The sequence below is a fragment of the Ranitomeya imitator genome, chromosome 7, assembly GCF_032444005.1.
Source record: "Ranitomeya imitator isolate aRanImi1 chromosome 7, aRanImi1.pri, whole genome shotgun sequence".
Classification (NCBI taxonomy): domain Eukaryota; kingdom Metazoa; phylum Chordata; class Amphibia; order Anura; family Dendrobatidae; genus Ranitomeya; species Ranitomeya imitator.
Window position 1 is genome coordinate 146,744,132 of NC_091288.1, and position 21,532 is coordinate 146,765,663.

The 21,532-nt window shown below is 41.5% G+C and overlaps 1 protein-coding gene across 2 annotated transcripts in view; it reads left to right on the forward strand.

Annotated features, from left to right (window-relative positions):
• Positions 1-21,532, forward strand: part of TMEFF2 (transmembrane protein with EGF like and two follistatin like domains 2) — a 1,231,017-nt gene that overhangs the window by 98,288 nt on the left and 1,111,197 nt on the right. For both annotated transcript variants that reach the window (XM_069733894.1, XM_069733895.1), the window contains exon 3: positions 11,684-11,813. In XM_069733894.1, coding sequence (XP_069589995.1) covers positions 11,684-11,813 — 130 coding nt within the window. The remainder of the gene's footprint in view (positions 1-11,683; positions 11,814-21,532) is intronic.

A 21,532-nucleotide genomic window follows, 5' to 3' on the forward strand; every position in this document is an offset into this window, starting at 1 on the left:
CCAAGTCTCACCCAAGCCTACCCCATAAAGCCCTTCATTACTATGAAAACCCCTTCTCATTCTCCATGTTTTGCACCATTAGAATAAAAAAGTTTATACTCACGTCCCGTGCCAGTGCTGCTCCATTGGTGTCAGCACTCACATTCCGTGGGTTCACACGAGGTTGTTACATCCCGTGAACCCTGTGCCCAATCAGCATTGGTGGCACTGTCTCCACTTTCAGATGTATAATGTAATTAGCAAGAAGTGAGCAGCTAGCTGCAGCGTTGACTTCCTGTTAATTACGTGTACGTCTGTAGGTGCAGACAGTGATGCCAGTGCAGACTGGGTGCAGAGCTCAGATGATGTAACAACCTCATGCGAGCCCCAGGAACACAAGTGTCAACACTCTTGGAATGGTGCTGGCATGGAAGGTGAGTATAGCATAGTAACATAATTGAATAGTAAGAGATACAGCGCTACAAGTGCCCAAGACCTACCTAAAGTAAATAGGTAGGAAAATCAGACAATTCATGTTTTCAGATGCCGATGGAACACGTGAGTTTTCCATCAAGGACAGTTTGTCCTGTCATTCCACCGGAGTAATATATGTGATCCAATGCCCATGTAAATAGTTGTACGTATGTCGTACAAAAAGACAATTAAGGGTGCGTATTCAAGAACATTGTAGGAATATCCAAAAAGGGCTTGTAGAACATCCCCTTTCGAGACATTTTAAGGAAATACATGGGAAATCCGTAAAAGGAATAATTTTCTATGGCATTCAGGCCGTCCGCCCGAACAAAAGAGGGGGCGATTTTATAAAGCAGATGTCCCGATGTGAATCCCAATGGATTTTTACCTTGGATAGTTTAAGACCTAAAGGCCTTAATTGTGAACTAGAATTATTTGGTTTTTAACGTTATATGGTTTTGCAGCTCCTGATATATATTTTCTATCCGTTTATGGGGGTGCAACTAGTGAGTCTTATTATGACCACCATATTCATCTAGTCCAGTATGGGAACAAATCAGGAATGTGGGTACTATTTAACAGATAGGTGTTTTTAAATACAACATCCTATCAGACATATGCACATGTTCGCCATTAATTGGGAACATTTTTTAGGCCACATAGGCGCGTTTTAGTCATATTTTAATATATATTAACCATTTGTATGCATTATTTAATGTAATTTTATGTTTTTAGGCATATTTATTAAAAGTTAAGTTTTATACATGCGGGGGGTTTTAATCTCTTTTTCAGCACTAATTGCAGGGAAATGGAACATCTAGTATAATGTAGAGGGCTGCTAAAATCTCGTAATATCAACCATTAGGTATATATATATATATCTGTATTTGTAGTACTATCTTATAATGCGAGATGTGGTTGAGGCATTACATAGAGGATTAATTTATCTATATTGCCCCTGTTTCTGGCGTCACCACCAGTGATGCGGGTGGAATTTGATCAAGGGTGGGAGGTATGTGGAGCCTATATATAGGTAGCATCGTACGCTGGGTGGTAACCCTGACGAAGGAGTGCGGTACAGTCCGAAACGCGTTGGTTAGACTGACCCTGCTAGGGCTCCATAGGCCAGTGACGTCACACGCTGCGCAGCAGCGTCGGCCATTTTTTGTTTCTTGTGCTTCCAGGGACGCCTCCGGCCGGGACGTCTCTGGCGCTGCACGGAGCTCCACTTGTCCCCGCCAAGCACTCGCTATCACGGGCACTGGGGCACGCACGCTCACCCTCGGCTTCGGTGAGCATCGCTGCATGTGGGCACAGTTCTACGGCTCCCTGCATAACGTCCAGCCGCCGGACTCCTCTCACGCACCTCCACATGCTGGGCAGGTAAGTGTATCTGCCACTCAGCAGACACTATTCACTACCGCGGAATTAGTTTATGGCATAGGAGGTACCATTTTAACAGGTTATTTCGCAGTCAGACCTTAGTACTGTATATCCCGCACTGTATATCCAGGCTAGGCGGGCTGACCTCATCTATATGGTATTAGGTAGATCTATTATGGTCCTATCCATACACACCTATTTACTTTAGGTAGGTCTTGGGCACTTGTAGCGCGGTATCTCTTACTGTTCAATTGTTTTCTATTTCCTTGACAGATTTGGCACAGTATCTGTCTGATTTACCGGCAGCACTTGTGGGACCTCTATTTTTATGTGCAAGTATAGCGCCAGTGTATTTTATTATTTATTTTGAAGCATAGTTACATAGTTTTTAAGGTTGAAGGAAGACTTTAAGTCCATCTAGTTCAACCCTTGTCCTAACCTAACTTGCCCTAACATGTTGATCCACAGGATGGCAAAAAAAACCATGTGGCAAACAGTAAGCTCCAAGTTGGGGAAAAAAATATCCTGCCCGACTCCACATACAGCAATCAGACTGGTTCCCTGGATCAACGCCCTATCAAGGAATCTAGTAAATATAACCCGTAACATTATAATTTTTCAAGAAAGGCATCCAGTCCCCTCTTAAATTTGAGTAATTAATCAATTGAGAAACTCATTACAACATCATACTACAGAGAGTTCTATAGTTTCACTGCTCTTACAGTAAATAATCTGTATCTGTTATTATGCTTAAACCTTCTTTCCTCCAGTCGTAGAGGATGCCTCCTTGTCCCCAACTCGGGTCTACAAGTAAAAAGATCATCAGAAAGGTCTTTGTACTATCCCCTCATATATTTATACATTAAAATAAGATCACCCCTTAGCCTTCGTTTTTCCAAACTAAATAGCCCCAAGTGTAATAACCTATCTTGGTATTGCAGACCCCCAGTCCTCTAATAACCTTGGTCGCGCTTCTCTGCACCCGCTCTACTTCAGCTATGTCTTTCTTATACACCGGAGACCAGAACTGTGCACAGTATTCTAAGTGTGGTCGAACTAGTGACTTGTATAGAGGTAAAATTATGTTCTCCTCATGAGAATCTATGCCTCTTTTAATGCATCCTATTATTTTATTTGCCTTTGTAGCAGCTGCCTGACACTGGCCACTGAACATGAGTTTGTCATCCACCCATACACCCAAGTCTTTTTCATTGACGGTTTTGCCCAGAGTTTTAGAATTAAGCACATAGTTATGCATCTTATTACTTCTCCCCAAGTGCATGACCTTACATTTATCCCCATTAAAGCTCATTTGCCATTTATCAGCCCAAGCTTCTAGTTTACATAAATCATCCTGTAATATAAAATTGGCCTCCTCTGAATTGATTACCCTGCAGAGTTTAGTGTCATCTGCAAATATTGAAATTCTACTCTGAATGCCCCCTATAAGGTCATTAATAAATATGTTAAAAAGAAGAGGGCCCAATATTGACCCCTGTGGTACCCCACTGCTAACCGCTACCCAGTCCGAGTGTGCTCCATTAATAACCGCCCTTTGTTTCCTATCACTGAGCCAGCTCTCAACCCACTTGCACATATTTTCCCCTATCCCCATTGTTCTCATTTTATGTATCAACCTTTTGTGTGGCACCGTATCAAAAGCTTTTGAAAAGTCCATATACACTACATCTACTGGGTTCCCTTGGTACAGTCCGGAACTTACCTCTTCATAGAAATTGATTAGATTAGTCTGATAGGAACGGTCTCCCATGTTGATATTGGGTCACGACGTTATTCCTCTTCAGAAACTCCAGCATAGCATCTCATAGAATACCCTCCAGTACCTGGCCTATAATTTCCTAGTTCAGTTTTTGTCTTTTTTTTTTGAATATTGGCACCACATTTGCTATACGCCAGTCCTGTGGTACAGACCCTGTTATTATGGAGTCTTTAAAGATTAAAAATAATGCTCTATCTATGACTGTACTTAATTCCTTTATAGGTGTTTTTATTGGTACCAAATTCTGATAGATAATAAGTTGTCCTATTAGTGGACAACCCCTTTAATGCAAAATTACATACTTATTCATGACTGTGGAGGTTACAATATAATAAGGGCACAGTAGCTAAGCTCTCTCCATATGCGGTGGGTGCTGGCTAAACTATATAGCCAGGATTTGTGTCTAATAGCAGAAGCCAAATCTAAGCTCTGATTGCTGCTGAATGCTGATAACCATTCACATGCCGCTGCCAATCTCTGACAGCTATGTATAAATATAATGTGTCCCGGTCCTACTGAAGGCCTTGGTGCTGACATTTTGATACTTCTGTGAAGCTCAGCCAAAAGGTTACAAATGAAACTGGGCTTTCCACTATGTGCTGTTATACTGTGGTATTATAGTATATGGTAAAAGCGATCAGATAGCTACAGGTTCCAAATAAAGTAAGGAAAAAAAAGCTTTTGAAAATAATAATAAAAAATAAAATTCCATTAAAAGTAAAGTGATTAAAAAAAATAAAAATACATATTTGGCATTACCACATCCATAAAAGTATGCTCTATGAAATTCTTAAATTAATTAACCCGCTCAGCAAACACTGTAACAGAAAAAAAAATAAAACGCAGAATTGTGTTTTTTGGCACCTGTCCTCCTCCCTAAACATGTTAGGCTTATGTCCAAAAAGGCAGCACTTGCAATAGGGTTGTGTATTAGTGAGCCATGTACGGAAGCAAAATTTGTTAAGTATAACAGATGTGCAAAAAAATAGGCACAATTTTGAGGTAGATAATTGCAGTTTAATATATGGATTTTAAGGAAATCTCTCTAGTCTTTTTATAAAATATTGAATCCCTCTTTAAAAAAAACATTTGCACAAGATATGCAAAAACTCAGCATAGTCACCTGTGGCAAGCAAGCACACCATCTCTACACTAATTTCAATTTTTCTTTTTCATGAAAACTTTTGTACTGTCTTGCTTCTGAATTTTACTACATGAGGAATAAAGAAAAACAAATGTGTAATTATAGTTCAAATGCAGCAGGACAGACTGCAATATATCACTAACCAGTGACACTGCGTCTGCGTTGCTGGAGCCTTTCCCATGTCTTTTTTAGGCCAGAGTCACACTATCGGATGCGATATGCTAAGGACACTTGGCTCAAACTCTTCCGCGAGCTTGAGCCGAGAGTCATGATGGGGTGATTCAGTCCTCTCACATGCAAGAATCAGATCACAGGTGTGCAGAAGGAGGAGAAATTAATCTCTCCATCTTCTCCATTGCCTTTTTTCATTGCCTTTCTACACCATCCTATTCTTTTGCCGAATTGGGATGAGAAAATAACACCCAATCTGAGCTGCCCCACAAAATAAGGCTGCCGTCACACTATCAGTATTTGGTCAGTATTTTACATCAGTATTTGTAAGCCAAAACCAGGAGTGGGTGATAAATGCAAAAGTGGTGACGTGTTTCTATTATACTTTTCCTCTATTTGATCCACTCCTGTTTTTGGCTTACAAATACTGATGTAAAATACTGACCAAATACTGATAGTGTGACGGCAGCCTAACACTGTTCCAAGTACTTTGCGATAAAACATCACATAGAAGTGTTTTACGCTCGTTTGACCCCGGCCTTATTCACAGACTACTACTATCATTTTTTTCACTGCTGCAGTTAGTCATCAAATTATTGTCTGGAGTCTTTGCCCATTATTTTAGTGGTTTTTCTTCCTATTTCCATTGCTGCATTGGGAGCTCTGACAAACTCTCACTATCTTAGGGAAGTCTCACACGTCCAGATATTTCCGGTACCGGAAAAATCGGTACCGGAATTATCCGTGTCCGTGTGCTGGTGCGTTTCTGTGGCACATCAGTGTGGCACACGTGTGGCACACGTGTGCTGCCCGTGTGCCCACTGGGTACTACATGCACCATGCCGGAGACAGCGCTAAAGTTTAGCGCTGTCCCCGGCATCGTGCTGAAGCCCCATTCATATCTTCCCTGCAGCAGCGTTTGCTGTAGAGAAGATATGAATATTAGTGTGTAAAATCAATATCCAGGTGCCCACCCCCCTCCCACCCCGCTGTGAGTGATCCGGAAGCTAGGTGAGTATTTTAATCACAGCGGGGGGGAAGAGGGGGCGCACAGGGGGTGGGAGGGGGATGGGGACCTGGATATTGATTTTACACACTAATATTCATATCTTCTCTACAGCAAACGCTGCTGCAGGGAAGATATGAATGGGGCTTCAGCACCAGTGGGAGGGACAGCGCTTAATGTAGCGCTGTCTCCTGCATGGCACACGGATGGCACACGGACAGCATCCGTGTGCGGTACGTGTTTTACACGGACCCATTGACTTTAATGGGTCCGTGTAATCCATGCGCTCCCACGAACACTGACATGTCTCCGTGTTTGGCACACGGAGACACGGTCCGCAAAAAATCAATGACATCTGAACAGATGCATTGATTTTAATGTGTCTACATGTGTCAGTGGCTCCGGTGCGTGAGGAAACTGTCACCTCACGTACCGGAGCCACTGACGTGTGAAACCGGCCTTAAAATCACTTAGAATGTCTGCTGCATTCCCTACCTAAGCTTTTTTACTGGCTCTGATATTCCCTGCTGATTGACTGTGCTATATAATGTGATGTGATAGCAGCAAGGCTTTATGGGGAAGCCCAGTTTGTGGTGCTTGTAGTCGTGTCAGCCTTCTGTTACTGTTTCAATCTTCATTGTTTTAAACAGAAGACACAAAAGAGAGTAGTAAAACCAAAAACACTCAGTTTGAAAAAATGTTGCAGTAATCCGCAAGTGCTAGTAAAAGATGTAAAAAACAGGGTATTTGGTTGATACGTTTTTTGCAAAAAATGTATACTAAGCTGCTCTACCAATCTTCACGGTATACCCTTATCAGAGCAGTCCTAACTAATGTATGCAATCCCTATCTGATGTATTTAAAAACCTGATCATCTGTATATAACCTGTGTGAACAGGGTTCAGAAAGGAAAAATCCATGTGTGCATACAGGGTAGAACAGCTTTTGTGCAGATAGCCCAAGAGGAGTGGTGGAACTCCCCAGTCTTGTAGACACAAGAGAACAATTATGGAAACAGGAACACATGGGCTACTTGCACAGTGAACAAGTCTGTATGATCATGTTCACACACCACCAAGAAACCTGAAGACACAAAAGAGAGTAGTAAAACCAAAAACACTCAGTTTGAAAAAATGTTGCAGTAATCCGCAAGTGCTAGTAACAGATGTAAAAAACAGGGTATTTGGTTGATACGTTTTTTGCAAAAAATGTATACTAAGCTGCTCTACCAATCTTCACGGTATACCCTTATCAGAGCAGTCCTAACTAATGTATGCAATCCCTATCTGATGTATTTAAAAACCTGATCATCTGTATATAACCTGTGTGAACAGGGTTCAGAAAGGAAAAATCCATGTGTGCATACAGGGTAGAACAGCTTTTGTGCAGATAGCCCAAGAGGAGTGGTGGAACTCCCCAGTCTTGTAGACACAAGAGAACAATTATGGAAACAGGAACACATGGGCTACTTGCACAGTGAACAAGTCTGTATGACAGTGAACAAGTCTGTATGTTTTAAACAGGTTGCAGCCTTTTTTTTTGCGATTTGCGCTTTGGCAATAAGCAAATTGTTTGAATTTAATTTATTTCAGTTCTTCAATACAAAAATGAAACTCATATAGAGTCATTACAAACACTCTGATCTATTTCACGTGTTTATTTCTGTTAATGTTGATTTTCTAATGTAAAGATAGATGTTTATTAATCCATTAAAAAGGTACAAAAAATACACAAGTTTGAAACCAAGACATCTTGTGAAAAATTCCTACACATTTTGAACCTTGAAATATGTTCAGTGCTTAGGTTTTTTTTACTTCAAGATTGTAGGCTGGATAAGAGCACTGTTTTTCACAAATATCCAAAAATTACCTTGTCAAGCAATAGCATATTTTATTATTGAGTTAGAAATTTGCATTTGTTCTTGTATGAAGTAAGCACATACTGTGTAGCCTTTTTTTGTAAAAACTATCTCACAACTATGAATTTATGGTGAAAATAATAAACTAAATATCAAATAAACAATGCTTTTGCTTTTGAAGAAACCACAGTTCTTGCTGATTCCTGTTGGACTCTGTGCAACCTTACACCTGCGTGGCCTTTTTTTTTTTAGTCTCATAAAGTTTTTTCTACCTTTGTTATATTCTCATTTCTATTAATAACCAATTGTCTGGGTTGATTGATTGTTTCCATTACTTCTATGTTAGGCCAGGGTCACTCTTGCGAGTTCAATGCGAGAAACTCCATAATTTCCCACGGGATCAATAAATTGTATCGTATCGTATCGTAAACTCGCGAGAGTCTCTCACATCAAGTCCCGGCACTGCCGCCTGTCGTTCGGACTGCAGCATTCAGCTGCATAGAAATACATGTAGTCGCACACTCTGATCCTGAGTGCCGGTGGCAGTGTCGGGACTTGATGCGCGAGTTTCTCACATTGAACTCACTAGTGTGACCCTGGCCTTAGGCTATGGTCACACTATCAGTATGTGGTCAGTATTTTACATCACTATTTGTTAGCCAAAACCAGGAGAGGAACAAACAGAGGGGAAAGCTATAATAGAAACATGTCACCAAGTCTGTATTTTAGACCGACTCCTGGCTTTGGCTAACAAATACTGATGTGAAATACTGACCAAATACTGATAGTGTGACCGTAGCCTTAGGGTATGTGTCCACTTTCAGGATGGCCGGCGGTATCGTTGGAGCGGCTTTGCAGCTCTGCGCTAAGCCCCGCCCCCTTCTGGGACGCGATGATGCCGGATGTGTTCACAGTACACATCCGGCATCATCACACCCATCGCATGGAGCCCTGTGCTATATCTTGCGCCGACGCAGCGTCGCCGCAAGATATACGGACATGCTGCGATCTGAAAAGACGCGCAGCATGTCCGGAGTCGCAGGGCCGCCGCGTGCGTGTTACCACGCATAGTGGAGACGGGATTTCATTCAATCCCCTCCATTATGCTATAACATCTGGACGCTGCGTGTCTGACGCTGTGGCTCTATGCAGCGTCAGACACGCAGCGTTTCCTGCATGTGGAAACATACCCTTAGGGTGTATTCTGCATTATCATTGGAGGGGCTTGGTTGATTAACCCTTTAATGACCAAAGGTATTTTTTGTTTTTGCATTTTTGTTTTTTGCTCCCCTTCTTCCCAGACCCATAACTTTTTTATTTATTGGTCAAAATGGCCATATGAGGGCTTGTTGGTTCCAATGGTACTGGCGTTGTCCGCGGATGATGATGGCAGCTTGGCGGGACGAGACAGGATTGCGTAGATAGAACAGTCGTCGTCCAGGATAGCCGGGTAACTGGTAGCTGATGATCTGTGCAAACAGAGAGCATTAAGTGGAGTACAAGCAAAAGCACATCAGAAACAGGAGCACATGCAGACAGGAACCGGAAGTAAGCAACAATGGATACTTGTTGCTCTGGCGCCCTCCCTATGGTGGAGGAGCTAGAAATAGCAATGAATACCACGCCATTGGCTAGAAGTATATTTTAAAAATGCATGCTGTCTCTTTAAGAGACCGGGAACGAGCGCGCGCGTGCCCTAAGCACTCTGCCCGAGAACCTGTTGGCACCACAGCAAGAAACAGGAGGGGGAGGAGGAGGGGAAGCTGCATCCTGAGAGCGTGGAGCCCGCACAGAGCGGGAGTCCCGACGGGGACCCCGCAAAGGTACAGAGACCAAACCGGGTATAACACTAAGCCATTATTCGACTAATCAAAATGAATGAATCATCTGGAAATATTGAGAGTAATTTAATCTAATTAATGTCAGATAAAGATGTTGCCCTTTCATATATAGACAAAGTGCTATCACTACATAATGAACAAACAGATCTGTAAATCTATACTTTATTTAGTTTTATTTCTTTGCAATTTTTAGCTATTGTTGCATACTACCAGTGACGAAGAACAACATTGATTATATCCGAATCCTGAAAACCTGCATAGAGCTAATACTTATTGCAGCTAGCTTTTTACTACCATACACTAGAGGAGATACTGTAGATATACTCACCTGTATTATTTAGGATCGCTTATATTGGATACATTGCAGAAAAACTTCAGCTATGAGTAGTGTTAGTCCTATACAGAATTTCAGCCTTTGTAGGTAAACAGTAATGGTTTCATTCACTGATACAAAGCAGCATTATAAACAATAAAGAATTGAAAGAAAGTACATAAGAACAATGCTCTATTTTTTTCCATATTTGTAGCAAGGTCACATCAATAGACAGTAAACCAATGGTGTGTATGCTGATTGTGAAGGCAGCTATGATCATGGGGTGGCACTTCACAGTAGGTTATTTAGGAATTATTACATTCCGAAAAAGTAATTTAATAGTTGAGTTTGTCGAGGATGATGAAATTTGGCTTGTCTTTTCCTGTTCTAGGTTATCAACATACATGCACATATACACGTATACAGCTCTGGCAAAAAGTAAGAGACCACCACATCAAAACCCTATCATGGGCAGCCCAATCTCCAGACCTGAACCCCATTGAAAACCTCTGGGATGTAATCAAGAGGATGATGGATAGTCACAAGCCATCAAACAAAGAAGAACTGCTTACATTTTTGCACCAGAAGCAGTGTGAAAGACTGGTGGAAAGCATGCCAAGATGCATGAAAGCTGTGATTAACAATCATGGTTATTCCACAAAATATTGATTTCTGAACTCTTTCCGAGTTAAATCATTAGTCTTGTTTCTAAATGATTATGAACTTGTTTTTTTTTGCATTATTTTAGGTCTGAAAACACTGTTTGTTTTCTAATTTTGACCATTTCTCCTTTTTAGAACAAAAATAAAAAAATGTATTGCTTGGAAATTGACAGTGACATGTCAGAAGTTTATGGACTAAAAGAAAAAATTACATTTTACTCAAAAGTATACCTATGCAGAGAAAAAACAGACAAACTGAACATTTTGCAGTGGTCTCTTAATTTTTGCCAGAGCTCTATATACATACACACATACTGTACATACTTCAAGCTAAGGAGGAAAAACGTTATTCCAAATCTGCCATCTCTTGGTGTATGTAATAAATTTGTTCTCTCTCAAAGCAAGTGAGAAATTCAAAACCCTATGAATAGAAATTTTCTCTATAATATCTGGAATTTTGGGAATATCCTTCTGTTTCCATCTTGAGGTTTTTTTCATATACTCATAGACTTGCCTTACTGATTGCTGATTTTCTTCAATTTTTCCAAGGACCATTTGATCCAAGGAAAAAAATTGGACATGTACACAGCCCCTTAAAATGTACAAGTTCTGTCCATGAATACTACGGAGAGCACTCATCCTATAAAATAAATCGTGTATGAGTCCTAAAAATCACAGTTTAGCCTTACAATTGAAATCTAGGACAAACTAATCAGTTTTTGTAAAATATAGATTTTAGGAAATAGATGGAATTACTTTGGATCTGGATACATTTTTTTAGAATAGTTAAGGGAATCCACAGCAGTAAATACATAATAGGAATAACAACTTATTCATGGTATCTAAAATTCTGTACTGTAAAATTGCACTGCTTTGCAAAACTGAAAATTTGGGGACGTAACTCTAATGTAAAGAACTGATGACTGAAATATGCAAATCGTGAAAGTACAGGGCTGTTCTCAGTAAATGAAACTATATGCACACAGATATGCACATATAATAAGTGCACATGCAAAATGAAAGGATTGATAACGAAGCAAAACAGTAAAGAGTCTTTTCTTGTTTCCGTCAGTGTCAGCATGATTACATCCCCGTGTGTGGTTCAAATGGAGTCACTTACCGAAATGAGTGCTACTTAAGAGGAGCTGCCTGCAAACAGCAAAGTGAAATACTGGTGGTGTCTGAAGGCTCATGTGTAACAGGTAGGTTACTTGCAATGTTATCCTCGCTGCTTAATTTATTTTCTTGCACTTTATTGTACAAATATCTTTATGTGGCATACTACGTATTTGTATTGGTTTTATTGAGTATTGTATGTGCAAAGGAAGACCATGTACAGAGGACAGAAGTTCTATTAGTGCTGTTCTTCTAAGGACAGGATTTACAGATGTCATAAAAATCTATCACATTAATTAAATATGCTCAATAATTTAGGACAAAATATTGTATGCTCAAATTAGACCTGCCCATATTCATAACTGTGTTAGAAGAAAAATGATATTCTTCAGGAAATGATAATGTTGGAGCATCTTTTCTTAGACCTTTTCAATATTCTTTTCTCTAATTTGTGAATAAATCGAGAACTGGATAGATTCAATTAGAGATGTGTCCCTACAGTCTGACAGGGTTAGATCGTGTAGGGATAGACACTTGTTTCACAAAGGAGACCAATTTATTCATCCATTTCAAGCATAAATGTCAAAGGTGCTGTAAAACACAAAGCAAAATTATGGAAAAAGATGACTTGCTATTGTATGGGGAGTACAAGTAAAATATATAAATATGACTATGAAGTATGCTATTAGTTTCTAATCACTGGAAACCCCCCCCCCCTCATTTCTCAAGAGCTACAGCTTCTCTAGAAAAATATTTAAATGTTGCACTGTAGCCGCTGCATACTATTGGTCTGAAACAGACAATGCTAAAACGTTTTTCCTATGTAAGGAAGTGGAGATGTTGTCTATGCCCTCCCTTTGAAGACACGTGTATTGTTGCAATATGTTTTGATGCGCAATAGTAATGTGCATTATTAGTGATAGGCTGTGTTTTGTAAGCCACAGATAGCTTATAGGGAAAGGTAGAGTTAATAAATGGGATTAACCCCAGAGTGGGAAGGGCTAAAGTAAAATGAAGGCATATAAAACCCAGCCATCAGTTAGATCAGAACTTTGGTCTGAGTACTTAGCAGAGCCGCATGGATTGGGTATCCCGAAAGTGAATGAAGACCAAGATAACTGATAGCAGAGGGGAGACAACGAAAAACATTTGAAGGAGTAATTCTCTGGAGATGAGGTCTGGGGCGGGAAGCCTAGCGAGATGGTTCGGAGTTTTCTTACAGTCAAGTGACGGAGCAGTTGGGAGAAGGAAAGTGGGACAAAGAGAGAGTGCCCTGTGAGGTAGTTCCAAGGCATTGGTAAGTAGAGACGGAAGTAATGGCCACAGTGGCACAATTAACTCCCCTATGGTAAAAAACACATGGAACCACGGTCTCTCCCTTACTGGTTAATGGTGCTGTTGGAGGCTATGAAAGCTCCCAAAGCATTGTGTTGGGTGGTGGTGGTGAATCCAGGGAGTTAATGGACAGACAGCGGAGTGAGGCCAGAAAGGAACAGAATGTGTGTGTTTTATAGAAATGTCCATAAAGTGTTGTACCCATTATCCACTGTACATACTCCTCCGAAGATTTGTGTTTAGTAAAAGACAGTTTGTTTTTGAGCAGTGGTCTACCTCATTGAAATTTATAACACCTGGCAATCAGAAGTCACTGGCATCATGCTGTCTGCAAGGGCATAGGGCTCCCACAGTTAAAGCTCACACACACCCATCCAGGACCCTCATTTTCCTGTAGCATGCCGAGACATAGAAAACGAGTACCTCACCCATGACTATTGCCCTGTACCACATAACACATCATATCATAACACCTACTCAATCAGTGGTGTTATGCTTGTATCACTCAACAGGCACTATAACATTTCCAAAATAATGCAAGCAAGTTATCAAATATGGTAAAAAAAAGCTGAGTGTCTTCATTATGAAATACTGTCTGAGTGTGTTCCATATTAAAGGAGACTTTATAATGATGATTTGAAAATAAAAGCTGAAGTACAAAGTAATCAGAAGTTCAGTTGACCAGGACAAAATCCTTATCTTTATGTGTATTTTATATGTAAGTAACAAATATAATTGGGCAACATGAAATAAAAAACATTTCTGCCTTAAAGTGGCTACTTATAACATTTGAGGGGAGAGTTTAATTTATCTTATTAGCTGTATATGTCAGGGTTTCTGTTCAAGTGTTAAAGGAGTGTTTTTATTTCACACATTTATGGCATAATCACAAGTTTGAGTCTCCCTTGAATCAAAAATGGGCAGCAAACACAATTGCAGACATCACATCCCTAATTTAATGTTCACGTTAATTTGAAGTTTTTAGTGAAGAACTTAATCTATGTGGTGACCTTGGTGATCTTTGACAAAGTCATTTGAAATTGTGTTAAACCTTCTGATTACCTGATACGGACTTTATGTTCTCTGAGGTGGTTGCTGATAATTCTAAAGCAATAATTCAATTCAGTAACAGAATTCAGGGCTAAATTGTGCATTGGACGGAGGTAATTTTCATCTAACTATTCTACTGTTGTGACTTGGCAACAATGTTTTTCATACTGTCGTAGCTGTTTTCGTTATGACCCAATGTCAGACATGGCAGATCACCAGTGAGGCCAAATCAGGAGGTTACGCCCGTCATTTTACAAGCGTGCTTGGAGACAAAAAGACACCTCACATATTCTGTAAGCAAGTCACTTTTATCTGAAGTAATAGAGCAAGAGGCAATATTTTATACCATTTACAACAAATGTAACTCTCAATGTAATTCATGTAGCCCCCACCATCACCCAGGGTCATACTGACCTTTATTCTCTAACGTACCCAGAGCATGTTGTGACTGACTATTGAGAACATACATGATAAGAAATGTAGTCTCCTTGAAGTGGAGACCATCAGACTACTGCATCAACAGATTCTAGTAATTCTAGCAATTAAAGGCAAAAGGCACTTAAAGGCAAACTATTAACCCTTCTATATCAATAGTAATGATGGTATTTTTGTTTTGTGTGACTAGAATTGTGTGACTAGGCGTCATGCTTATCTCTTCCCTTTCTCTTCAAATGAAATTATGAAGAACAAGTGGGGTATTGATAGAGTTTCTGGAATTCACAGGAGTTTGATGTGCCTGTTAAAATATGCAGCTGTCTAAGAAATTTGTTCAAATTTTGTTTCAAATCCCTTTGTTTCATGCTGGCAAAAAAATCTTGTGAAATCTTGGGATAACACCTCTTGCAGAAGAGGTAGAAACATGGAAATACCACATTTCACATGGGCAGCACGGTGGCGCAGTGGTTAGCACTACAGCCTTGCAGTGCTGGGGTCCTGGGTTCTAATCCCACCCAGGACAACATCTGCAAAGAGTTTGTATGTTCTCTCCGTGTGTGCGTGGGTTTCCTCCGGGCACTCCGGTTTCCTCCCACATTCCAAAGACATACTGATAGGAATTCTAGATTGTGAGCCCAATCGGGGACAGTGATGATAATGTGTGCAAACTGTAAAGCGCTGCGGAATATGTTAGCGCTATATATAAATATTATTATTATTATTATTATTTCAGTCTCTAAAATCTTTTAGCATCACACATATGCCCAAAATTTGTATTAGACTCGAACCCTAGTCAGGATTTAATCCAAGCCTACAAGACCTGATTGAAAGTGTTACTGTTGTTTCAGAAGGACTGACAGCAGAATGTCTGTGTCTTCCTCAAGCATCTCCCTCCACCTCCCCTGTACATATAATATTATGAGGAGCAGCGGCCTGCTTGTACCCCAGTAGTGGGAAAATATGCATTTCCAAAAGACAGATTTTACCTATAAAATGAGAATATTGAGACCAGAAGGACAGTTCAGGAGGAGAAAGAAGCAGATTTCTCTAAAAACATATATTAGAACATTTCTTATTTTCATATATAACATTTTATTTATACAAAAATGACAGGTATCCTTTAAAATTAAAAAAAGTTAATTGTGATATTTTAATATGGCAGAATTTTATTAGACTTCCATAGAATGTAATGCACATGTGAGGATGAACAAAGTGTTGCATTGACTACTCAATGTGCAATTTTATTTGAAAGAGTTAATGATTTCTGCACAATGTATAATACACAAGATATGTTTATGATATTTAACAGTTTCACATGACTCAAAAGAGACACTGTAGCATTACCGAGAAGTATGTCTGAAATATACTACTCTACATAGAATGATCCCAAACACCATAGCTTGTAACATAAGAATACATAAGAAAACTGATGTAAAATACTTTGAAAAGTCGTAAATTCCTTTACAATGAGAAGTTACGCAAACATTTTGCAACTTTTAGCATTTTCACACCATTTTTAAGCAGCCCCACGAAAATGGGCTGAGCTAAGAGGAATTTGGTGACGGCAGTGCCCATCTATCATGTTATATGTACAACAATGCTTTTCAGCTGTGGCTGTTTTGATTGTCTAAATTGAAGAACTTCCGTATTCAAATTTTTAATTTGTATTTGCAGAAATTGCTATCTATTATATAATTGTCTAAGGGTCACTTTCGTCTTTCTGTCTGTCTGTCTTTCTGCCTGTAACAGAAATCCCAAGTCGCTGATTGGTCACAGCAAAACAGCCATGACCAATCAGCGACCGGCACAGTCCGGCGGCAAAATGTCCGCTCCTTAGTCCCCGCAGTCAGTGCCCGCTCCATACTCCCCTCCAGTCAGCGTGCATGCAGGGTTAACGGCAGCATTAACGGACCGCGTTATGCCGCGGTGTAACGCACTCCGTTAACGCTGCTATTAACCCTGTGTGACCAACTTTTTACTATTGATGCTGCCCATGCGGCATCAATAGTAAAAAGATCTAATGTTAAAATAATAAAAAAACAAAAAATAGTTATGTAGTCACCGTCCGTCGGCCCCTCGGATCCAGAACAGGCCATTACCACTCTTCGCGAAGCTCCGCTAACCGCTTCATGCATTGCGGTCTTGCGAGATGATGACTGTTGTGAATTCTGTGGCAGAGTTCACTCCTGTGGTCACAAGTGGTACTTCGGCTGATTCTCTCTGGGATCTTACGTTTGTGGAGGAAAGTGGTACTGCAGCTTCTGAGTTTCCTCCCTCAGGTGATCTGGTGAGCTCGTTAGCTTCTTCTCTACTTAACTCCACCTGATGCTTTGATCTATGCTTCCTGTCAATGTTTCAGTGTGGGACTTGTTTTTTCCCTGGATCATTCCTGTGGCCTGCTGCTCTGCAAAGCTAAGTTTTGCTTATGTTATTTTGTTGCTATTTTTCTGTCCAGCTTGCTTTATTGGTTTTTCTCGCCTGCTGGAAGCTCTGAGACGCAGAGGGACCACCTCCGTACCGTTAGTCGGTGTGGAGGGTCTTTTTGTCCCCTCTGCGTGGTTTATATAGGTTTTTGTGCTGACCGCAAAGTTATCTTCCCTATCCTCGTTCTGTTCAGCTAGTCGGGCCTCACTTTGCTAAATCTGTTTCATCTCTATGTTTGTGTTTTCATCTTACTCACAGTCATTATATGTGGGGGGCTGCCTTTTCCTTTGGGGAATTTCTCTGAGGCAAGGTAGGCTTATTTTTCTATCTTCAGGATTAGCTAGTTTCTCAGGCTGTGACGAGGCGCCTAGGTTCTGGTCAGGAGCGCTCCACGGCTACCTTTAGTGTGGTTTGATAGGCTTAGGGATTGCGGTCTGCAGAGTTCCCACGTCTCAGAGCTCGTTCTATTATTTTGGGTTATTGTCAGTTCACTGTATGTGCTCTGACCTCCATGTCCATTGTGATTCTGAATTGCCTTTCATAACAGTACAGGAAGCCAAAAGTGCTAATGATTCTCAATAGAGGGAAAAAAGAAGTTCTGAGACCATTTTTTTTTCTTTGCACTGTGTTTTGTCCTTTTTTTCCCCTAGACATTTGGGTGGTTCAGGACACAGGTGTAGCAATGGACATTAAAGGTCTGTCTTCATGTGTGGATCAGCTCACGGCAAGAGTTCAAAATATTCAAGATTTTGTGGTTCAGAATTGTTTGCTTGAACCGAGAATTCCTATTCCAGATTTGTTTTTTGGAGATAGAACTAAATTTCTGAGTTTCAAAAATAATTGTAAACTATTTCTGGCTTTGAAACCTCGCTCTTCTGGTGACCCAATTCAACAGGTTAAGATCGTCATTTCTTTTTTGCGCGGCGACCCTCAGGACTGGGCGTTTTCTCTTGCGTCAGGAGATCCTGCATTGAGTAATATCGATGCGTTTTTCCTGGCGCTTGGGTTGCTGTACGATGAGCCTAATTCAGTGGATCAGGCAGAAAAAAATTTGCTGGCTCTTTGTCAGGCTCAGGATGAGATAGAGGTATATTGTCAGAAATTTAGAAAGTGGTCAGTGCTTACTCAATGGAATGAATCTGCGCTGGCAGCAATATTCAGAAAGGGTCTCTCTGAAGCCCTGAAGGATGTCATGGTGGGATTTCCTATGCCTGCTGGTTTGAATGAGTCTTTGTCTTTGGCCATTCAGATCGGTCGACGCTTGCGTGAGCGTAAACCTGTGCACCATTTGGCGGTATTACCTGAGCTTAAACCTGAGCCTATGCAGTGTGATAGGACCTTGACCAGAGTTGAACGGCAAGAACATAGACGTCTGAATGGTCTGTGTTTCTACTGTGGTGATTCCACTCATGCTATCTTTGATTGTTCTAAGCGCACTAAGCGGTTCGCTAGGTCTGCCACCATTGGTACTGTACAGTCAAAATTTCTTCTGTCCGTTACCTTGATCTGCTCTTTGTCATCATATTCTGTCATGGCATTTGTGGATTCAGGCGCTGCCCTGAATTTGATGGACTTGGAATATGCTAAGCGTTGTGGGTTTTTCTTGGAGCCCTTGCAGTGTCCTATTCCATTGAGAGGAATTGATGCTACGCCTTTGGCCAAGAATAAGCCTCAATACTGGACCCAGCTGACCATGTGCATGGCTCCTGCACATCAGGAGGTTATTCGCTTTCTGGTGTTGCATAATCTGCATGATGTGGTCGTGTTGGGGTTGCCATGCCTACAAGCCCATAATCCAGTATTAGATTGGAAATCCATGTCGGTGTCCAGCTGGGGTTGTCAGGGGGTACATGGTGATGTTCCATTTCTGTCAATTTCGTCATCCACTCCTTCTGAGGTCCCAGAGTTCTTGTCTGATTACCGGGATGTATTTGATGAGCCCAAGTCCAATACCCTACCTCCGCATAGGGATTGTGATTGTGCTATCAATTTGATTCCTGGTAGTAAATTCCCAAAAGGTCGATTGTTTAATTTGTCCGTGCCTGAGCACACCGCTATGCGCAGTTATGTGAAGGAATCCCTGGAGAAGGGGCATATTCGCCCGTCATCGTCGCCATTAGGAGCAGGGTTCTTTTTTGTAGCCAAGAAGGATGGTTCGCTGAGACCTTGTATAGATTACCGCCTTCTTAATAAGATCACGGTTAAATTTCAGTACCCCTTGCCATTGTTATCTGATCTGTTTGCTCGGATTAAGGGGGCTAGTTTGTTCACAAAGATAGATCTTCGTGGTGCGTATAATCTGGTGCGAATTAAGCAAGGTGATGAATGGAAAACTGCATTTAATACGCCCAAGGGTCATTTTGAGTATCTCGTGATGCCGTTCGGACTTGCCAATGCTCCATCAGTGTTTCAGTCCTTTATGCATGACATCTTCCGAGAGTACCTGGATAAATTCCTGATTGTGTACTTGGATGACATTTTGATCTTCTCAGATGATTGGGAGTCTCATGTGAAGCAGGTCAGAACGGTTTTTCAGGTCCTGCGTGCTAATTCTTTGTTTGTGAAGGGATCAAAGTGTCTCTTTGGTGTGCAGAAGGTTTCATTTTTGGGGTTCATCTTTTCCTCTTCTACTATCGAGATGGATCCTGTTAAGGTCCAAGCCATCCATGATTGGACTCAGCCGACATCTCTGAAAAGTCTGCAAAAGTTCCTGGGCTTTGCTAATTTTTATCGTCGCTTCATCTGCAATTTTTCTAGTATTGCTAAACCATTGACCGATTTGACCAAGAAGGGTGCTGATGTGGTCAATTGGTCTTCTGCTGCTGTGGAAGCTTTTCAAGAGTTGAAGCGTCGTTTTTCTTCTGCCCCTGTGTTGTGTCAACCAGATGTTTCTCTTCCGTTCCAGGTCGAGGTTGATGCTTCTGAGATTGGAGCAGGGGCTGTTTTGTCGCAGAGAGGTTCTGGTTGTTCAGTGATGAAACCATGCGCTTTCTTTTCCAGGAAGTTTTCGCCTGCTGAGCGTAATTATGATGTGGGCAACCGAGAGTTGCTGGCCATGAAGTGGGCATTCGAGGAGTGGCGTCATTGGCTTGAAGGAGCTAAGCATCGCGTGGTGGTATTGACTGATCATAAGAACTTGACTTATCTCGAGTCTGCCAAGCGCTTGAATCCTAGACAAGCTCGTTGGTCGTTGTTTTTTGCCCGTTTTGACTTTGTGATTTCGTACCTTCCGGGCTCTAAAAATGTGAAGGCGGATGCTCTGTCTAGGAGTTTTGTACTCGACTCTCCGGGTTTATCTGAGCCGGCGGGTATCCTCAGGGAAGGAGTAATTGTGTCTGCCATCTCCCCTGATTTGCGGCGGGTGCTGCAAAAATTTCAGGCTAATAAACCTGATAGTTGCCCAGCGGAGAAACTGTTTGTCCCTGATAGGTGGACGAATAGAGTTATCTCTGAACTTCATTGTTCGGTGTTGGCTGGTCATCCTGGAATCTTTGGTACCAGAGAGTTGGTGGCTAGATCCTTTTGGTGGCCCTCTCTGTCGCGGGATGTGCGTGCTTTTGTGCAGTCCTGTGGGATTTGTGCTAGGGCTAAGCCCTGCTGTTCTCGTGCCAGTGGGTTGATTTTGCCCTTGCCGGTCCCGAAGAGGCCTTGGACACATATCTCTATGGATTTTATTTCTGACCTTCCCATTTCTCAAAAGATGTCAGTCATTTGGGTGGTCTGTGATCGCTTTTCTAAGATGGTCCATCTGGTACCCTTGTCTAAATTGCCTTCCTCCTCTGATTTGGTGCCTTTGTTCTTCCAGCATGTGGTTCGTTTGCATGGCATTCCAGAGAATATTGTTTCTGACAGAGGTTCCCAGTTTGTTTCGAGGTTTTGGCGAGCCTTTTGTGGTAGGATGGGCATTGACTTGTCTTTTTCCTCGGCTTTCCATCCTCAGACTAATGGCCAGACCGAGCGAACCAATCAGACCTTGGAAACATATCTGAGGTGCTTTGTTTCTGCTGATCAGGATGACTGGGTGTCCTTTTTGCCTTTGGCTGAGTTCGCCCTTAATAATCGGGCCAGCTCGGCTACCTTGGTTTCACCGTTTTTCTGCAATTCTGGGTTCCATCCTCGTTTCTCTTCTGGACAGGTTGAGTCTTCGGACTGTCCTGGTGTGGATACTGTGGTGGACAGGTTGCAGCAGATTTGGACTCAGGTAGTGGACAATTTGACCTTGTCCCAGGAGAAGGCTCAACTTTTCGCTAATCGCAGACGCCGTGTGGGTCCCCGACTTCGTGTTGGGGATCTGATTTGGTTATCTTCTCGTCATATTCCTATGAAGGTTTCCTCTCCTAAGTTTAAACCTCGTTTTATTGGTCCGTATAGGATTTCTGAGGTTCTTAATCCTGTGCCTTTTCGTCTGACCCTTCCAGATTCTTTTTCCATACATAACGTATTCCATAGGTCATTGTTGCGGAGATACGTGGCACCTATGGTTCCATCTGTTGAGCCTCCTGCCCCGGTTTTGGTGGAGGGGGAATTGGAGTATATTGTTGAGAAGATTTTGGATTCTCGT